Here is a 21,474-nt window from a genome sequence, read left to right as displayed (position 1 = left end):
CTCCAAGTGTTTGAGTTCCTTTCAAATTTCCTCTTGTGACTGAGTTCAAGTTTCAGTGCATTGTGGTTTGAAAATATGAACGGAATAATCCCAGTCCTCTGGTACTGGCTGAGGCCTGATTTATGACCCAGTATGTGCTCTATTCTGGAGAGTGTTCCATGTGCACTTGAGAAGAATGTGTATTCTGTTGCATTAGGATGGAATGCTCTGTAAATATCTGTGAAGTCCATCTGGTCCAGTGTGTCATTCAAAGCCCTTATTTCCTTGTTGATATTATGCTTAGATGAGCTGCCCATTGCTGTGAGTGGGGTGAAATCCCCTACTATTATTGTATTATTATCAATTTGTTTCCTTAATTTGGTTATTAATTGATTTATACAATTGGCTGCTCCCAAATTAGGAGCATAAATACTTATAATTGTTAGATCTTCTGTTGGATAAACCCTTTAATTATGATATAGTGTCCCTCTTCATCCCTTACCACGGTCTTTGGTTTAAAATCTAATTTGTCTGATATGTGGATTGCTATCCCAGCTTTCTTTTGACGTCCATTGGCATGATAAATTGTTCTACTCCCCCTCACTTTCAATCTGGAGGTGCCTTTGGGTCTAAAATCCATCTCTTGTAGGCAGCATATGGATTGGTCTTGCTTTTTATCTAGTCTGATACCCTGTGTCTTTTGATTGGAGCATGGAGCCCATTTACATTCAGAGTAATTATTGAAGGATATGAATATAGTGCCATTGTGTTACCTGTAAAGTCCCTGTTTCTGTAGATTGTCTCTGTTTCTTTCTGATCTGTGTTACTTTTGGGCTCTCTCTTCACTTACAGGATCCCCTTTAATATTTCTCGCAGGGCTGGTTTAGTAATCATAGTTTCTTTTAGTTTCTGTTTGTCCTGGAAGCTCGCTCTCTTTCTTTCCATTCTGAATGACACCTTAACTGGAAAAAGCATTCTTGGCTGCATGTTTTTCTCATTTAGTATCGTGAATATATCATGCCATCAGCCCTTTCTGACCAGCCAGGTCTCTGTGGCTAGGTCTGATGCCAGTCTAATGTTTCTACCATTGTAGGTTAAGGAGCTCTTGCCTCAAGCTGCTTTTAGGATTTTCTCTTTATCTCTGAAATTTGCATGCTTCACTATTATATGTTGGGGTTTTAATCTATTTTTATTGATTTTGTGGGGGCACTCTCTCTACCTCTTGGACTTGAATGTCTCTTTCCTTCCCCAGATTAGGGAAGTTCTCAGCTGTGATTTGCTCAAATATACCTTCTGTCCTCTCTCTTTCTTCTTTCTCTGGGACCCCAATAATTCTAATATTGTTTCGCTTTATGATATCGCTGATTTCTCAAAGCCTCTCTTCATGGTCCATTAGTTTTTTTCTCTCTTTTCCTCAGATTCCTTCCTTTACATCATCCTGTCTTCTGTGTCACTCACTCTCTCTTCTGCCTCATTTACCCTAGCTGTTAGAGCATCCAATTTAGAATGCATCTCAGTTAAAGCATTTTTAAATTTCAACCTGATTAGATTTTATTTCTGCGCTAAGAGATTCTCGAGTGTCTTTTATGCTTTTCTCAAGCCCAGCTAGTAACTTAATAATCGTTATCCTGAATTGCAGCTTTTTACTTATATCCATATTGATTAGGTCTGTGGCAGAGAGTATTACTTCTGGTTCTTTCTTTTGTTGTGAATTCTTCTTTCTAGTCATTTTGCCCAGAGAAGAATGGATGAACGAGGGAACAAAATAAAAAATATCAACCATGACCCAAGCGAAATACCCACTAGACAAAGCTGAAGCGGTCTGAAACCAAAAATGAAAAGAAAAAAAAAAAAAAAGGAAAAAGATTATAATCTCCCAGATGGACAAAACAGGGTGATCTACCTGGTCCTGGGTGTATTTTGCTCTGTTAGAAGACCCTAAATCCCCAAATTGCAAAGAAAGCAAAACTTTATACACACACACACACACACACACACAAAATAAAATTGAATACATTGAAAGGAAGCCAAAAATGAAGAATATAGCTATAAGATGTAAATGTAAAAATGGAAGTTAAAAAAGAAAAAAACAAAGAGTTGCTAAAATAAGAAATGAGTTGAAAAGGAAAAAAAAAAGGGAAATTATAAACTGAAAGGATAAAAGAATCGTGGGAAAAAAATCTCAAATACTATATACTATTTTCCCCTAGCACTGGAGTTTTGCAATTCTGTGTGCTTGGTAAACTTGGTATTCCACTGATGTTACAGCTGGTTTTCTGGGGGAGGTACCTGTTGCGCTGATTCTCCGGTGTCTTTGCCTGGGTGGAGTTGCACTGCCCCTTGCCGGGGGGCTGGTCTCAGTGTAAGGTGCTTTGGGTTGCTCTGTGTGGCTTTTATTCCCTGAAGTCTTTCTGCACTGCATTAGAAGATGAAAATAAAAATGGCCGCATCCCAATCTCCAGCCCAAGCTGAAAGATCTCGGCCCCCTAACTTAAGTAAACCTTTAGGGAAAAGCAGTCTTCACTTTTGTGTGCACCGAACTCTGCAGACTCCTTCAAAGCACACCGTGCTTATCTTCTTGGGGGGAGAGAAGAGGGTTCTCACCGGCCTGCCACTTGCAGGACCTCCACACAGAGAGTGGTCCCCGATTGTACTGCCATTCACGGTTTATGGCAAACTGAGCTGAGAGCCCACTCCTGGGCTCGCTGACCATAGCCAGTTTCCCTGCTCCAGTGCTTGGGAACTCTGCCCGCTCAGGCACCCCCATTCTTTCCGTGACCCTGGGGATCCTGAGACCACACAGTCCCACCTAGGATTTTGCCCTGCTTTGCCATCTGAGCACCTTTAAGGCAGGGATGTCTCTCATTGGAGCAGATTTTTAAAGCACTGATTTTGTGCTCTGGGGCTCTATCTCTCTCCGGTAGCTGGCTTACAGAGGCTCCCTCCCCGTGCTGTTTATCTTCCAATATATCCCCTCCAATTCACTTTGCACCTCCTACCTTGCCAAAAGTGGTCACTTTTCTATTTGTAGAATTCCAGCAATTCTTTTCTTACATCTCAGGTTGAATTCATAGGTTTTCAGAATGATGTGATAGTTACCTAGCTAAATACAAGGCACCCGATGAAACAAGGTTCCCTACTCTTCCATCTTTCTTCTCCCTACTAATTCTTTCAAAAACTATAGATCAAAAGGCTGATTATCTGCCATGCACTATTTCAAGTATAATGGCAGTTAGAAAAATGGATTAGAAACAAATCCTGACCTCAAGGCTTAGTTGATAATAGGGAATATAACAATGACAGAAGAATGTAAGAGAAGCAGCTATAAAATAGGTTTTGTTGGAATCTCAGTAGTTAAATAGAATGAGGTGACTCTGTGCGTGTCTTTGGGGAGCAGGACAGTATTATGTACCATGTATGGTACCATGTATGTACCATGCCCCAATATGTACATACTGAAAATTTTATATTTTCAATTTTATATTTCTTCCAAAAGATGAAAACCTATACTTGTTTTAGTACTTTCTCTCCATTTCAGAGTATGGAAGTAGTCTCTGGGAAGAGTTCCTTAAAATCCAGGCCTTAATAATTTTCTGGATGATTAAATATCTGGGATTTTCTACTCTGTCTTATCCAGAGACTTCCTAAATTCTATAACTAGGAAAAGCGAATAGGAAAATAATTTATAAATGCATTAAAATTTACCTATAGAATAATAAACAGCTAGTATCTGTAAAGATCCACGGATTTATTAAATATGTAAATATACAAACTAATATAACATTTAAAAGTTGAAGAAAATGAGAATAAGAAGAGAAATCCATCAGATGTTTTCATTGGTAACCAGTATTTTGGTTTGTACTATAGAAAAGCCTCATCAGTTAGGGACTCAATAAATCTTTCTCAACTTTGAGAGATCGGTAAGTTGTCTCATTTCACTTTTATTGGTATAAAAATGAAGACCGTGATTGTGTGGCTTTTCTACCTAATGAGTTATTAGCTTAAGTGAAGGGTTCCAGGCTTGCTCACCAGTGGTAACCACGTGGTTAAATGAACCATTAGAGGTAGGTGGGGCCATAAAAAGACTGTTACAGGGATTTTTAAGCCTTGCCTTTTTCAGAAAGGCCAATTTTATATTTCTTTTGTTTTGCTTTGTAGTTACCAGCTGACAAGTGGGTATAAGCCTGCCCCAATGGACCTGAGCTTCATCAAACTCACCCCATCTCAGGAAGCGATGGTGGACAAGTTGGCAGAAAATGCTCATAATGTGTGGGCCCGGGATCGAATCCGGCAGGGCTGGACTTACGGCATCCAACAGGTACATGGGAATTTAGCTTGACAGCATGGAAGCTGAGATTTGCTTAAGTGGTAATCAGCATAATTCCTAACAGGAGAGATTAAATAATGACTGTTTTGAAACTCAGATACATATCTTCATGTACATATGCACTGACATACCTGTTCAGTGCTGGACTCAAGAAGTCAGATGACCATAACCCTGAGTGTTCACATGAGGTACACAGTGAATTTTAACTAGAACAGTCATTTATAACGTGGTTTCATGGCATTTCTCTCTCTGAGATTGTATTTAAGGAGAAACTTTTGAAATATGAGACAGTTGAGATAAAATAATAATAAAAGAGGTCCACAGTTCCTCATTCAAAAACCCCAGGGTCAGATGAATGTCAGAATCCAGATATCTTTCGGTTTCCAGAATGGCGATACAGTGATACATTACATGTTTCTTAGCACCCTCAGCGGGACAGCAGAATGTAAATTACTATTTGTTCAGCACAGTGTAGGCATGATAATACCAAGAGGGATAAATAAAGCCTATAAACAGGCTTGCATCAATTCAGGTCATGTTTTACCACCAACTGAGTTTTTGTTAAACTTAGTAAAGGATAGAGTTTTCTGAGGTTTCTGGATGTTAGAGGCATGGATCTCTATTAATGTTGGTGCTAGCGGGAGTGACTAACAGTCATTGAGTACATCCCGAGGCAGCATAGCAGAGGGGCCGAAGAGCAAATTTGAGCCTCGCCTCTGAGTCACTGTGTGACCTTGGGCAGGCTACTTAAATTCTCTGCACCACTGTCTTCCTCATCAGTAAGTGATTTAATGTCATTTTATAACTTACATATGAGAAAGGCTCATAGCAGTGCCGGGGCCCGACCAAATACGTACGGCAGTTTGCTATTCAATTAGGTGGCAGTCCCCATGTCTAGAGTTTTACACATATTCTCTTTAACTCTGACAACAGTTCTGTGAGGGAGGGATTATTTTTATTCCCAGTTCACATATGGTGCACGGGGAGCCTTCTTGGGAGCAGTTTGCCCAGCGCTACACAGTTAGCAGGTGGCAGACCTGCTTGGGATCAAGCCTTCTGACTCCAGAGCCAAAATTCTTCACTTCCTTGTTGCAGTGCCTCTTGCCAGCTCAGTTTAGCCTTCCTTTACTTAAAATTCTTTAGGACTAAAATGGATTCTTACTTACAGGCTTAGACTGTGGTCCAGGAAACAGCCTAAATATTGGTTTGAAAAGATGAACTTCTAAAATCCTTCTAAGCCACTGACTTCTTGCTATTGGGAAGGCTAAAGAAACATTGAAGAGCCTTGATGTACCTCATAAAATATATTTTTATATTGAATAAGTTGGTTGTAACTGATGAGAATGTCAACACTACATCTGCTCCAGCATTGTGTGTGTGTGTGCGTGTGTGTGTGAAAGAGAGAGAGAGAGAGAGAGAGAGAGAACCTGAACCTTATACACCAGAAGGATCAGGGGTCCACACTGGCTGTCTGCAAAAGGAGGGCTTACTTGCCTTGAAGACCACGTAGCTCTGTCAGACAAACCAGGATTTCCCTGAGGTCCCTCTCTTCTGGGGGTGGGGGTGCTCCTTCCTGTGCATGTGGTTCCTCATAAAAACACAAGGCTCTCTTTGAACATGCCCGAATCATTTCCCCATTCCTTCCCCCAGGTTGCACCCCATCCCTCCACCACATTCCCCACTGATATAGCCCATGTTTGCCGGGTTATTTGAATGAATGTTGTCTTGAATTTTCCATCACCTTCCATCACCTTAACATAATCTAGTTTAGAACTTCACTGAAAGTCCTTGAGAGCAGTTTCCTTGAATTACCCTCTTCTCTGTCTCTCTAGCACAGCTGCTTTCAAACCATGACTGTGCATTGAATCCCCTGGGGAGCTCCTTTTAACAGAGTCCCAGGACACCATCTCTAGAGAGGATGATTCATTCAAGGCTTCAGACTTTCTACAGAGGAAAAGTTTGGGGGCTAAAACCAAGTAGAAAGGAGTGTGGGGTGATGTTTACACTGTTGATTTATTTGGGGTGGCTTTGGAGTGGTGCTCCCCGCCAAACAAACTAGCTGATCTTGACCCCTCAACTGTGTCAGTTCATGTTCATGTATTCAGGAGCAGATATTTAGTACAAATTTGCTAGAGACTAGGGGAGAAGACAGTAGGAAAAGCTTTCTTTGCTCCTACCCAACCAAGACAAACCCCATCCACCATGTAGCGTATTTGTTTTGAGAAGGTTTGGGAGGATCCACAGCCTCCTCATTCGTAGTCATGCTCAGGTTAACCTGAAAATTGGGAATGCTTCCAGAAACCTAGAAAGTCCGACAAAATCTGCAGGAGAGTCTCAGGGAGTGGATGGAAGGAAGTGATTTTTTTTGCCAGGATAGTAGGATATCCAGCTTTCTTGCTTTGCCAACACCAGTTTCATCACATTTTAAACCTGGAGCCTCTTTTGTCATAGACAAATCATAAGTTTTGTAGGTTTTTCAGTACTTTGGCTATTAATTGGCTTCACAGGTTGATGGAGTCACCCTAATGCATATTGTTCAGGCTCTTTGAGTTCATAGAATGGCTGTCTTTAACACCCTGGGTTTTTCCGAGAAAGAGACAGCAGCCATGTGTTGTTTGTAGACTAAAATCACCGAGAGGTGACCAGTGATCATTTGGCTGTTTTTGTAACAAAGACTTGTCTGTCAATTGTGCAAGGAAATTCTGTGTTCTCTAAATTCACCCACTGCCCTGTGACCCCAGCAGATGGAAGATGATGGAGAGATCCTTCCAGTTCGCTTTTGTTATTACTGTTTTTTACTTTTCTTCTCCTGGGGAGGGCCTACACTTACTCATTTGATTCCATCTTTTATATTGCTAGGGGTTCAGTAACTTCTGTTACCTGAGAAGACTAAGGTGGTAGGGGAGGGGCAGCTTTTACCTCACGGGCTTCACATTCTATTGTATTAGGTCATATTTCCAAAACAATTGCTTTAGTACTGCTTTGATGACCAACATCTTTTCTCTTCCTGTAGGATGTAAAGAACAGAAGAAACCCTCGCCTGGTTCCCTACGCCCTTCTAGATGACCGCACCAAGAAATCCAATAAGGACAGCCTCCGTGAGGCCGTGCGCACCTTGCTGGGATATGGCTACAACCTGGAGGCGCCAGATCAAGATCATGGTATTTTTTTAAAAGATTTTATTTATTTATTTGAGACAGAGAGAGAGAGAGATAGAGCATGAGCAGGGCGAGGGGCAGAGGGAAAGGGAGAAGCAGACTCCCCACCGAGCAGGGAGCCCGATGCGGGGCTCGATCCCAGAACCCTGGGATCATGACCTGAGCCAAAGGCAGGCTCTTAATCCACTGAGCCACCCAGGCCCCCAGGACCATGGTATTTTGGTTTTCCTTTCTTCCTCTCAGCCTGCAAAGTTGTGTAGTAGTTCTTCAAAGCCAAATAATTAACTAAAAGTGGGGAGTATAGGATGAGTCCTTTGGGATGTCATCTAGTTTGTAATTTAGGCCAGTGGTTTAGAGCATTTTTTTTTCCTGAAGGACACTTGAGAGATTAGACTCCTCTCCCATTTGAGCGTCTCAGGACCACAGTGTTTCTGCCGGGGGAAAAAGTGGGGTTACCTTCCCAAAGAGTTTGAGGTGAGCGGTTAACTCTCTTAACTCGGGTTTTGCCCCCACCCGACCCCACCAGTTCTCCTTCAAAAAAGAGTTGGTTTAATTGCTTTAGCTAGTGTCTTCTGAATCTTCATTATTTTATACTCATACCTATAGGTAATTGTAACTAATTAGTGCAACATTTTGCTTTAAGATAAACACATTAGAATAGGTATTCAATAAATTTGTGTTGAAGAAATGGGTTTTCAGACGTCTTATAAAGAACACATTTCCCCTTAAAATAATACATTTTAAGAATATAGTTTAAAATATCAGTATCAATTCCTTTATCCTATGCCTGAAGTTTGAGTTGGTATGAATATCCATATTTTAAAATTGGCAAAGTGAAATAAACAATGTGTGTTTCCTTATAGTGCCTACATTTTTTTGATAGAAAGTTTTTAAACAATGTATCCTTAATATTCTCTAATGACCAATATCTTCAGTGTTGTATCTGTGCATAGAAATCCAGACTGTAAATAGTAATAATAGCTAATGTTTATATACTGCTTATCATGTGCAACAAGTATTTCTGAGACCTTTACAATTACATAATCCTCACAGTAGTAACCCTGTGGGGATGGCCCATGCATTATGCTCATTTTACAGATTAGGAACCTGAGATTCAGACTGCTGTGCCTTTCCATTTACTATGTTGTCGATGCAGAATCCCATTCCCAGGCATTCTGATTCCAGATTTCAGTCTCTGGAGTTGATTCAGTCTGTAGTTAACATCTTAAGAGCTCTTAGTAGATATTGAATCCTTACATTTGCTGCAAATAAAATTAGATATTCCCTTGATAACAATAATATTCGTAATTATAATATAACTCCTTATTTTCTCTTGAGGTCAGTTTTATAGCAACAAATATTTGGTAGACCCTTATTAACGAGATGCTATCAGGTATGAAAGGTACCAGAAGGATGCCTGTCTTAAAGAGTCTGTAGTTCACATGACCACTGGAATGGAAATACACAATACAAGGCTTCTAAGCTAAGACGTAACAGGATTACTGAGTAGTATTCTATTCTAATAAACCGTAAGTTTTTTTATCCATTCTTCTGTTGATAAGGATTTGGATTGTTTCCAGTTTTTGGCTATTATGAATAAAACTGCTATGAACACTTGTAGACAAGTCTTTGTGTAGACTTAGACTTTTCATTTCTCTTTGGGTAAATATCTAGGGAGTAAAATTAGTGGATCATGGGACAGATATAGTCTTTATAAGAAGATTCCGAATGGTTCTGCAAAGTTACTCCCATGACCAACATATGAGGGTTCCAGTTGCTCCCACATCCTGGCCAAGAATTGGGTAGTGAATCTTTCTGATTTTAACCATTCTGGTAGATGCAAAATGGGATCTTACAGTTTTAATTCTCATTCTTCTCGTGAATAATAATGTTGAAATTTTTTTCTTATACTTAATGTCCATTGGTATAAGTGGTCTTTTTTCTTTTTCAAATCTATATCCATTTTAAAAATTGGGTGGTTTTGTCTTTTTATTGAATTGTAAGTATATATAATTGTAAGCATATATATATATATATATATATATAAATTTTCTGGATATAAGGACTATGTCAGATATTGGAAATAATTCCTTGTAGTTTGTGGGTTGTGCTTTCATTTTCTCGTGAGATCTTTCAGAGAGCAGAACATTCTTAATTTTGATAAAGTCCTTTATGATTTTTTTCCCTTTATGGTCATATATTTTATGTCCTGAGAAATCTTTGTCTATGCAAAAACAAAGGTTTTCTCTTATGCTTTCTTCCAGAAGTTTTATTATTTTACTTTTTCATTTAGGTCTGTAGTCTAATTTGAGTTGCGTTTTGTTTGTGATGAGAGAATAGGTCAAGGTTCACTTTTGTCCAGGTGGATATCCAGCTGTCTCAGCACCATTTATTGGAACAAATTATCCTTTCCTCATTAAATACCTTGGCACCTTTGTCAAGTATCTGTTGACCATTGTGTTCTGTTGATCTATATGTCTATCCTTAAGTCAGTACCACACTACTGTCCTTATTATTATAACCTTATAAAAAAATCTTAAAGTCAGGTAAGGTAGGTCCTCTAACTTCTTTAAGAGGTTTTTCAGTCTCCTTTTTTCTTTGCATTTCCTTATAAATTTTAGATTCCACTTATAAATTTGGTTTTGATGGGATTACAGTTGACTGTGCAGGTCAGTTAGGGGAGAATTGACATTTTAACAATATTTAGTCTACTAGTTCATGAATGTGGCATAGCTTTCCATTTATTTTGGTCCTCTTTAATTTGTCTCCTACTTTCAGAGTAGAGGTCTTGCCTGTTATTTTTTAGAGGTATACGATATTTTGGAACTGTCATAAATGAAATTAGTTTTCATTTCATTTCACCTTCCAGTTGTTCACTGTGAATATGAGAAACACAATTAGTATGTATATATTGTTGTTATATCCTGTGGTCTGGCAGAATTCATCTTACTTTTTTTCTTTTTCTCTTTTTTTGTGTATAAAGTATATAGGATTTTCTACCTACATAACCATGATGTCTCCCCCCACCCCACAAAAAATTTTACTTTTTCCTTTATAATTATCATGCCTTTTTTGTCTTTTGACTTAGTGAACTGGTTAAGACTTTTATAGAGTTTAATAGACGTGGTGAGAGAGTTTATCCTGCCTTGTTGCCAGTCTTAAGGGAAAAAGTCTTGATGTTTCACTATGAAGTATGATGTTAACGGTAGGTCTAGATGCCCTTTATCACAGTGAAGAATTTCCTTTTTCTTCCTAGTTTGTTGGGAGCTTTTATCATGAATGGGATGTTGAATTCTGTCAAATACTTTTCTTTTTTGCCATTTATTGAGATGATTATATATTCTCCTTTATTCTGCTAATACTGTGAATAACACTGATTTTTGAATGTTAAAATAAGTTTGCATTTCTGCAATAACTCTACCTGGATGTATTATGCTTTTTTATATATAGCTGGATTCTATTTGCTATTTTGTTAAGGATTTTTGCATATATGTCATAAGGAATACCGATACGTAATTTCCTTTTCTTGCAACATCTCTTTGTCAGTTATTGATATGAGAGCAATAATGGCTTCATGATATAAGGTAGGAAATGTTCCCCCTGTTTTCTAATTCGGGTTAGTTTTGTATTCTTTCTTACTTTAATGTCTTATAGAATTTATCATTAAAACTGGGCAAACAAAACAAAACTGGGCATATCATTTTATCTTTTAGGAAACTTATTTGATTATGAATTCAATTTCTTTAATAGCTTTTATGGGAGATATTTAGATTTTCTCTTCCTTCTTATGTCAGTTTTGATAAGTTATACATTTTCAATAAGTTAATTTCATTTAAATTGCCATATTTATTGGCATAAAGCTGTCCTAATGTCGCCTTATGATCCCTTTGATGTTTGTAGGGTCTCTAGTGGCGCTTCTTTTTATTCTTTGTGTTGAGAGTTTATGTTTCTCTCTCTTTTTTTTTTAAGAATTTATTTATTTATTTTGACAGAGAGAGACACAGCGAGAGAGGGAACACAAGCAGGGGGAGTGGGCGAGGGAGAAGCAGGTTTCCTGCCGAGCAGGGAGCCCGATGCGGGGCTCGATCCCAGGACCCTGGGATTATGCCCTGAGCCAAAAGCAGAATCCCAATGACTGAGCCACCCAGGTGCCCCTATGTTTCTCTTTTTTGGTCATGGTCAGTCTGCTTAGGGATTTATTGCTTTTATGAATCTTTCTAAGAGTGAATTGATCTTAAATGTATTTTTTTGGTTAAACTTTCAGGTACTTATTTATTCTTCCACATTACCAATCATGGATTATTATGAGTCAGTTCTCATAATTATGAGTGGCTATGTCTCCTGTCTCCTTAGGATAATAACAGCACTGTTGAGAGACTGTGGCATCCAGTCTCTCAGACTTCAGTCTTTGGTTAGTGTTAGAGCCCCTGGCTTCACAGCCCCATGAGCGCTCTTTAACGTGACCTACTAACTGTACATTTTAATGAAGAACTGGATATATTTATATGATCCCAAGTGTTGACAAGGATATGACACAAAAGGAACCCCATGTGTTTTTGTTAAGAGTGTAACTTGGCAAAGGTGATGTGTGAAAAGCTTGTATTATATAGAAACCATGAATATGTCCCAGAAAATGCTACATACACTTGGATGTAGAAACACTCATGTATAGGTCCAGACAGGCATGTGTAGGAATGCGTTTATTACAGCATTATTTATGATCATGAAATCTGGAAGCATCCTATGTGTCTATTTCTGGGAAATATTATTAGATAAAAATAATAGAAATGTTAAAAAAATATAACATGGGCGCCTGGGTGGCTCAGTTGGTTAAGCGACTGCCTTCGGCTCGGGTCATGATCCTGGAGTCCTGGGATCGAGTCCCGCATCGGGCTCCCTGCTCAGCGGGGGGTCTGCTTCTCCCTCTGACCCTCTTCCCTCTCGTGCTCTCTCTCATTCTCTCTCTCTCAAATAAATAAATAAAATCTTTAAAAAAATAAAAAATAAAAAAACATAACATGCAGCAATTCAGAAGCAGTGATCATGAAGTATGGGATAGAGCAGGAATATAATACCATTAATATCATTTCTAAGTATTCTACAGCTTACAAGAATACAAACCATCCAAGGAAAAACAGCGCATATATTGGAGTAATGCCAGTGATGGAGAAAGGAGTGAGGAAATGTATTTGTGATCAAGGATTAAGAAAAAGGAAAACAAAAGCAATAGAGGAGACTTACACAGTCCAACAGAATAATATGAATGAGCTGAATACTGTAGTCTCTGTTTGAGCTCCCAAACACATATTCATACACATACACACACACCCTCTCCCACACATACTTATACAAACACACACACACACACACACCCCAAAATAAAACAAAAATCAGATTAGAAAGCATCCTGGCATTGGAGCTGGTTAAAATTACGATGGTACATTCATACAATGGAATATTATGAAGCTGTTAAATACAATGCAGTGCTAATGGGAAACAATTGCAAGTGTTTCTTTTTAAGGTTAAATAGCAAAGTCATGAACTCTGCGAAGAGCATGGTACTATTTGCGTTATAAGGAAGAATATACGTAAATGCTTGCACATGCACAGACGGACCCTGGATAGACACAGAAAACAATGGTAACAGTGATTGCTTCTAGGAAGGATAGCTAGATAGCTGACAGACAGCTGTGGGAGGGGAAATTTACATTTTGCCACATATCATTTCTTTTAAATTTTATACTCTATTTGCATTACCCATTCAAACAAACAAAATAAATGCACTGTTAAAAAAAAATTATCGTTGACATACAAGAAAGGGAGTGCATTTTACCCTGTACAAGGAAATGTGCAGTATATGCTGGAAAAAAATAACTAGTGATGGTTATATTTTAAAGACATTATTAGTCAAGGGCATAGACTGTGTCAGTTACATCTGATATATTCACTTTTAGGGATAACCTTATTCCCTGGATACTGCATAAGATGTTGCCCTTATGACATATAATTTTACAGTATTTACAACCCTAATACAATTTTGTCTTCTTCACACCCTTGTGAGGCAATGTATTGCTACCTTACAGTTACCTACTTTCTTGTTGCCTATGTGAATTTTAAGAAGAAAGGGAAGGAGTTCATATTTATAAAATCCATGTTTGGGTTTAATGTTACTTCCATATTTCAAATCATCCTCATTTCCATTTGCTTTTAATACATAGTTATGGAACATCTGTGCCTAGTTCTGGGGATTCAAAAATGAGTAAAACCGTTTTTGCCCATAGGTAGCTCTCAGGGGAGGCAAGGAAGAGAGACTAAATTGTCAACACTATTATGTGGTATAAGAATTAATGCTCAAGTGTCCCAGCAGAGGGTTTAACTAAGCTTGGTGATGTCAGAGCAGTCTTCACAGAGGAAGTATGTTGGTTATCTATTGCTGTGTAACAAATTTCCCCCGAAAACTTAATGACTTAATGAACATCTCAAGGTTTCCATGGTTTGGAATTTGAGAGTGGATTAGTCAGGTAGTTCTGGATCATGGTCTGTCTTGAGGTTGCTGTCAAGTTGGTCAGGGAAATGGTCATGAAGACCTCAGTGGGGCTGGAGGATTTGCTTCTAGGATAGCTCGTTTGCATAATTGTTGGCCAAAGGATTCAGTTTCTCTCTGGCTTGTAGCAAGAGGCCTAAGTTCCTTGCCAGTAGACCACCTCATAGAGATGCTTGAGTGCCTTCACATAGCAGCTGACTTCCCCCAGTGTGAATAAGACATAGTGTGTGGGGGAGGCATCAATGCCCATTACAGTTACTTCTAGCATATTCTGTTTGTTACAAGTGAGTCAGTAAAGCAGCCCACACTCAAGCCCACACTTTTTGAAAGGCAATGTGACAAAATATTTGCAGACATGTTTAAAAGTAGGTAAAGCTACGGTAAAATTTAGAAGGATAAATAGGAGTCAACCAAGTTCCATGTATTCCAATAGAATGCTGTGTCTAAAAGCTTGGAGCCACGAGGGAGCATTGCGCATGGCGATTTCACCTTTGTGTGGCTAAATGTAGAGTCTGAGAAGTGGCAGGAAATGAAGTAGAGGAGGCAGTGATTGGAAGAAAAAAATAAGAAAGGTTTCTCTATTAAAAAAAAATCTAGTGACTCTTGGGAGAATGGGTTGAATGTGAACATAAGTGGAGGTGAGGACAACAGTTTGGCTATAAAAGAAGCGTAGATAAGGAGTGTTGAGTCCCAGGCTTTGGCAATACTGTTCACAGAGGGGACAGACTCATTCTATATTTAGAAGTAGAATCAGCAGAAGGACAAAGCGGGTGTCAGGGATGGTTTCTGGGTTGGTAGATGTCAAGTACATCCACCTTCGCAGGGAACGCGGGAGTCAGAGCAGATAGAGATGGGATATTGGGGAGATTCCAAGTTTGACTTTAAACATGTTGAGTTTTGGGTGCCTGAGTGGCTCAGTCGGTTATGCGTCTGAGTCTTGATTTCAACTCAGGTCACGATCTCAGAGTTGTGCTGTACATGGAGCCTGCTTAAGATTCTCCTTCTCCTTCTGCCCTTTCTCCCTCCTCTCTCTCTCTCTCTCTCTCTCTCTCCCCCTCTCTAAAAAAAAAAAAAAAAAAGAAAAAAAAAGTAAAATAAACATGTTGAGTTTGAAATGCATGCGAGACACTAGACAGAGCTACCAGGACTCAGTTCCATATGTAAGTATAAAGCTGAGACTGTCCACTAGAGAGGAAGAAAGGATTAAAGATTTCATTTATTTATTTATTTTTATGGGTGGCATTTGGACATTTTTTTATGCTCAGGGAAAGAACCAGCAGAAAGAAGGAGGTTGATGATAAAGGAAAGGAGCTAGAGGAAATGTAGTGTCTGAGAGGGTGGGGGGTGAATTCAGAGCATGGATGAAGGGACTGGCCTAATATAATAGGGAGAACATCTGCGCCCCTAAAGAGGAAAGAGGTAAGGATTGAAGAGAATGGAGAAACCTGTTTTCATGGAAAGTCAGGACAAAGCACAGGGAATTCTTGCTACATGGGTCCTATTTTCTGTTGAAATATATAGTGAACTTACTTGCTAAGGGGGCAGGAGTGGGAGAGGGCTGGGCTGTGTTGGAAGCCTTAAAGAGAACAGTGAAGATTTGCCAAATGTAGAATTCTAGGTTGGCTTTTCTTTTTCTTTCCTTCAGCACTATGTATATGTCCTGTCACTGGCCTTCTGACCGCGCCCCGCCCCCCGTGTTTTCTGATGAGACACTAGTTGTTACTCTTATTAAAGATCCTTGTATGGGATGCCTTGCTTCTCCTGGTCCTTTCGAGATTCTTTGTCTTTCAGTAATTTGATTATAATGTGTCTAGTGTGGATTTCTTTGAGTTTACCCTACTTGGATTTTGGTGAGCTTCTTGGAACTATAAATGAATATCATCATATTTGGAGAGTGATCATTGTTTCTTTAAATATTCTTTCTGCCCTTTTCCTCTCTTCTGCTGAGATGTCCGTTATGTGTATGTTGGCATACACATAAGGTGTCCCACAGGCCTCTCTGGCTGTTTATTTTTTCATTGTTTTTCCCCCCTCCAGTTTTTCATACTTGATAATCTCAGTGGATCTATCCTCAGGTTCATTGATTCTGTCTTTTGCTAGCTTAAACCTACAAGTGACCCCTCTAGTGGGATTTTATTTTCAGTTATTGTACTTTTCCAGAATTTCTATTTGGTTCTTTTTTATAATCTCGGTCTCTTTATTGATATTCTCTATTTGGTGAGACATCATTCTCATGCTTTTCTTTTGTTCTTTAGACATGGTTTATTTTAGTTCTTTGAACATTTTTAAAATAGCTAATTAAAAACCTTTGTCTAATAAGTCCAGTATCAGGGACAATTTCTGACTCCTTTTTTTCCCCTGTAGGAGACATACTTTCTTGTGACTTTGCATGTCCCACTCTTTTTGTTGAAAACCAGATATTTTAAACAATATAATACAGCATCTCTGGAATCTCCCCTTACCCATGGTTTGTTATTATGCTTGTTGTAATTGTCAGTCATTTGTTTGTTTAATGACTTTCTTAACTAGTTTTGAACACTTTTTTTTCTTTTTTATGTGTGGCCCCTGGAGTCTCTCTTTCATTAGCCTCATAGTCAACTAGGGATTGGGCAGAGACTTCCGTAAATGTCTGGCACTTACAAGTCTCCCAGTCTTTGTTGAGGGAGAGGCTTTGTGTGCCTGTTGGGACAAGCCTCCAGCATACCACCAGGCAGTCCTCACTTTAGCCTTCACTTACTGCTTGTGCGGAGCCTTAAGGTATCCCAGTAGTGAGAACTCATGGGCTTCTCAGGTCTTTCCTGAACACACACACGCACACACACACACACACACACACACACACACACACACGCGCCTAGGCTCAGGCCTGAGTGTGGCAATCTGGATTGCCAGGATTACACTGGAACTTTTCACAAGCCACCATGGACATGTCATTCCTCAGCTATTCTTTTTAAATTTTTGGTCATCTTAATGCTTGCCTCACTAGTGGTTACTGAAGCCTCAAGCAGCTGCAGTGCTTAAAAAAAAAAAAAAAAATTGCCTCTGATTATTGTCAGCAAATGCCCTTGGGGAAATCATTGTTTGCACTGGGCAAACAAAGGTCAAATAAAGAGAAGTCTTGCAAAAGGGATTTTCCAAGGAACTACCATTAAGGGAAAATAATGATAGTTATCTGTGAATTGAGCTTTGGAGGAATTCTGATTCCATTTTGTTCCCTCTTGAGGCATCTAGGGTGCTGATTTTCACTGTAATGGAGAGGCTATTGGTTTTCAGTGTGCCATGTAGCTAGAGAGAAGGGGATGGCACCAAAGCAAGTTAAAACCCCAGTCAGCCTGCTGTCCTTAACAAACATTCATCCACTTTGATCAAATAACATGGCCCAGCTTGTTGCCAGACTTTGGCTAATTTCTAGAGCTCTGAAAAGTTGATTTTGACAGTTTTTTCCAGTATTCTCATTAGTTTTATGGAAGAAAATTTTTGGAGGTCTTTACTCTGTATTGCTGATGACATTCAACAATAAAAATTAGAAATGGTTGTTTTGTGGGATGTAACAGAGCTAGTTGAGAACAGATAAAAAGATTGCAGAGAAACATTAATGGTCCCATTGAGATTGGAGACTATGGGCTAGTCTAGTAGTAGTGCCCATCTGCCATGTGCCTGTGCTTTCCAGCAAGGTCAGTAGAGCAAATAATAGATGTTGAGGAGAATGAAGACCCTGAAATCAGACAACGGTTGGGTTTGACAGCAAATAAGAAGAGAAATAGGGCAGAAGACGTCAAAGCCTATCTAGATAAGGGAAGCCTAGGAAGAAGTTAATGTGTTCAAGGAGTGAACGTGTTTGTGCAGGAAATGAGGACACTAGAAGGAAAAGGTGGTGATCAGAGGATGGCATGGTATCTGAAAGTTGGGAATTTAGAGAGAACCATTGATTGTTGGTGGGCAAGGTCTCATCGAAGTTCCACGGGCAACAGATAGGCTAGTGTAGTGTACTCCGCGGGAATGCTGAGATCCTGTTTCTTGTGCACCACTGTGTCCTGGTATACGATAGAATGCCGACCGCATCGTAGGGATTTGACTGTTCTTTATGGAAAATACATAAGAAAGATTTATTTTTTTAAAGACTTTATTTATTTATTTGACAGAGAGAGACACAGCGAGAGAGGGAACACGAGCAGGGGGAGTGGGAGAGGGAGAGGCAGGCTTCCCGCGGAGCAGGGAGCCCGACGCGGGGCTCCATCCCAGAACCCCGGGACCATGACCTGAGCCAAAGGCAGACGCTTAACCCACTGAGCCACCCAGGCGCCCCAAGAAAGATTTATTTTCTAAGTGGAGGAATCAATAAGGGGAGAAAATGACATCTGAGTTGGGTGTGGAAGGGATCAAAATGTCAACAAGTAGAGAGTAGATGAGGAGAGCATTTCTGCCAGAGGGAAATTATATCTGATGTAATTAAGTATAGAAAGATTTGAGGGACGATTGGTAGTCTCATCGGGCAAAATTATGAGCTGTAAGTGGGAGAAAGCACTACTGGTTGAAGGTGAAGGATTAAGACAAAATAGGGAATATCTTGAAAGGCCCGCTAAGAAATGTGGATAAATTTGTGCAAGGAATTCTAGCCTCAGGAAGTTTTAAAGCAAAAGCTTGATGTGTGATCACAGTTTACAATAGCAATATAACTATGGCAACAGTGGGAAGGAACAGATTGGAGGGGGAGAGTGCTCGGAGATAGACCAGTTGGGAAGCTTTGGAAAATTTGTGATTTTCAGAACAAGGATGGTGAACATGGAAATTAAAAGATAGATGGGAGAGATTTTATCGAATAAAGCAAAATAAATCTGGTGATTACTGAGATAAGATTAAAAACATCACTGGCTGTGTTGCCCTTGCTGACATTAAAAAGAAAGGGCTTAAAAATTTTGATGAAATTGAATCTAACCCTATGTACTTAAATCACGGTTGGGTTATAATTTGTTTTCTATTCATCAGCTTACATATTACACCTTGAAGATGAACTCAGTATGCGAAACCTACTAACTTTGGAGTATTGTTCTAGATAATATTTTAAGACATTTGAAACACTAAGTTATTCTTCCTGCAAGGTTTTATCAAGGTTTGAATTGTTTGATTAGAAATAATACCAGGAAGTTGAAAGGATGACTGGTTAGTATCAATAATTTTTAAAATTGTTACGTAAACACACCTGAAGGATATGTGTAAAAATTTTTTTAGATATCTATAAAATTTTTAAAGAGACTAGCCTGCCTGCCTTTATAGCTTATTATAAGTAACTTACATTTTTTAATACATAATTAGATCTTGATTGCCCCCTAGTGGTAAGTATCTTTTAAAGGTAGGGTTTGGAGTACAACATGTATGGATGCTTTAGGTCCTATTTGGTCAGTCATTGGTATGTGCCCTCTTTGTGCCAGGATCCTTGGGGTCCTGGGAACACAGGATTTTATCAGGCCTTACCATTTATCTTGAGGTGGTTTGTTAAAGGCACAATTCCTGAGTTTCTTCTTTGAGTATCAATATCCTTGATAAAATTCACCAGGAATACGTGGGCTAATGGTTCATTTTTTTTTAATGTCAGTTATTGTTATGTTCATTATAACAATAGAAGAAAATCATCTGTACATACTTACATGAGCTAGAGTCACCTACCAAACTTATATGAATGTGTAGTGTTTAAAATTAAGGAAAGCATAAGAATTGCATATTTGTGGGGAGAGCTCTATGCCTTTGAGACTAACACTGCTCATTAGGTATTTGTCTGGGCTCCTATGTCCAGGCTCAGGAAAGTCTTTGTTCCTAGATATACTCTCACAGGTACTTAAAGAACACCTACTTTGTGTCTAGCTGATTGATGCCACAGGGTATGCAAAATAAATTGTTACAGATTGCCTGGGATCTTTTTTTTTTTTTTAACTTCTGTAGATCCAGATTTCCATTTAATGTTAGTATTTTATCAAGAAATAGAATGCTGAACTGTTGCTTCTTGCAACCATGTTTGTAAGCTGCCCTAAACTAATGTAAAAAATATAGAATAGGAACCATGGATCATACAGACGTTTGGAGGAAGATCCATGGAGGTTACAAGTCCCTTGCATAATGGTGTCTGTGAATAGCATGTGCGTTTCCAGTTCAGGTTGAGTCTCATCAATGAGTGTAAGAATAATGCGACAGCTAAGGTCAGGAAAAAAAAAAAAATACCAGGACCAAGAAATTCTGCATTGTTGCCTGTGATTGCCACACATTTTCCAAATGCTGCCCCCTATTTTCATTATCTATATGTAGAGATTTTTCTTGGTAAATCTTATTACCAAGAGAAATTTGTAGTGGCTTTTTAAGGAAATGATCTGTTACATTTTTTTAATAATTTTTTTTTTTTTTTTTTCTTAACATATATTGCATTATTTGTTTCAGAAGTACAGATCCGTGATTCATCGATCTGTTACATTTTTATACCAAATTTGCCTTCCAACATACTTGATGTAAGCTCATATTAAAATTTGTTTGCTTTCCTTGAAAACACTGTGCATGTGAGTGGGGTCCAATGGCCTGGAAACATAAAAAGGGAAAAAAGAACTTGTGAGGTGTTTTTTTAGTATTTTAGTTTTCTAAAGAACAATATTTTATCCTTAGAAAATTGGGAGTTTAATTTATTAGTACATACTAGAATACAATGTATGATTTTATCTGCAAATGTTGACATAATTAAAAATATGGATAACTACACGGGAACTTTTTTCTTTCATGAAAAGTAACTTCCAAATGTCCATGTGGATCTTGGTTCAGTATTCTGTGTGCCTTAGAGTAATCCAGGGAAGGTTGCAACCATGACTTAAGGAAGTAATGGATCAGTGTGCTGTTAACTTGAGGAAATATTACCTCTGAAAATCTGACTTCTTTTTTTTTTTTTTTACTATTGCAATATTTAGATTTTTTTTTTTTTCATGTAGGCTCCACACCCACTGTGGGGCTCGAACTCATAACTTTGAGATCAAGCCTCGCATGCTTTACTGACAGCCAGCCAGGCGCCCCTGGGCTCTTTTCTTAATTGCAGTAACTGCCTCTAAGTATCATAAAATCTGATCATATTTTTTTCCTCAAAAAACAGTTTGCTCTCCTATCTCCCAAAAATCATTGTTACTAAATAACAGACATAAAAGTTTTTTATCCTTCACCATAGAGATGTTTCTCATTCAGGTTCCTGTCCACCCCCAACTTGAATGTATTAGAAACAAACTTTTTCCTCTTCAGAGGATTCCGTACATGCAGCATGCTCCATATACTATTATGAATGTCTTATTTTTAAACTATTAATGCATTTATTTTTCAGCAAGATGTTTGAATGCGTTGCATGGTGTGTGTGTGTGTGTGTGTGTGTGTGTGTGCGCGCGCGCACCCATGCAAGGTGGCGTTTTGAATTTGAGGCTGTCACTGCTAGAGACATGACAGTTGCT

The 21,474-nt window shown here is 38.9% G+C and overlaps 1 protein-coding gene across 1 annotated transcript in view; it reads left to right on the top strand.

Moving 5' to 3' along the window:
• Positions 1-21,474, top strand: part of RYR2 (ryanodine receptor 2) — a 728,853-nt gene that overhangs the window by 453,853 nt on the left and 253,526 nt on the right. Inside the window, exons 26-27 of the mRNA XM_073878937.1 lie at positions 4,138-4,297; positions 7,320-7,467. Of these exons, the coding sequence (XP_073735038.1) occupies positions 4,138-4,297; positions 7,320-7,467 (308 nt within the window). The remainder of the gene's footprint in view (positions 1-4,137; positions 4,298-7,319; positions 7,468-21,474) is intronic.

The sequence above is a fragment of the Callorhinus ursinus genome, unplaced genomic scaffold (genome assembly GCF_003265705.2).
Source record: "Callorhinus ursinus isolate GAN/ISIS: 27379988/994484 unplaced genomic scaffold, GSC_fseal_2.0 scaffold32, whole genome shotgun sequence".
NCBI classification, from domain to species: Eukaryota; Metazoa; Chordata; class Mammalia; order Carnivora; family Otariidae; genus Callorhinus; species Callorhinus ursinus.
Note: the sequence above shows the minus strand (reverse complement) of the source record. Positions and strands in the feature narration are given on the sequence as shown.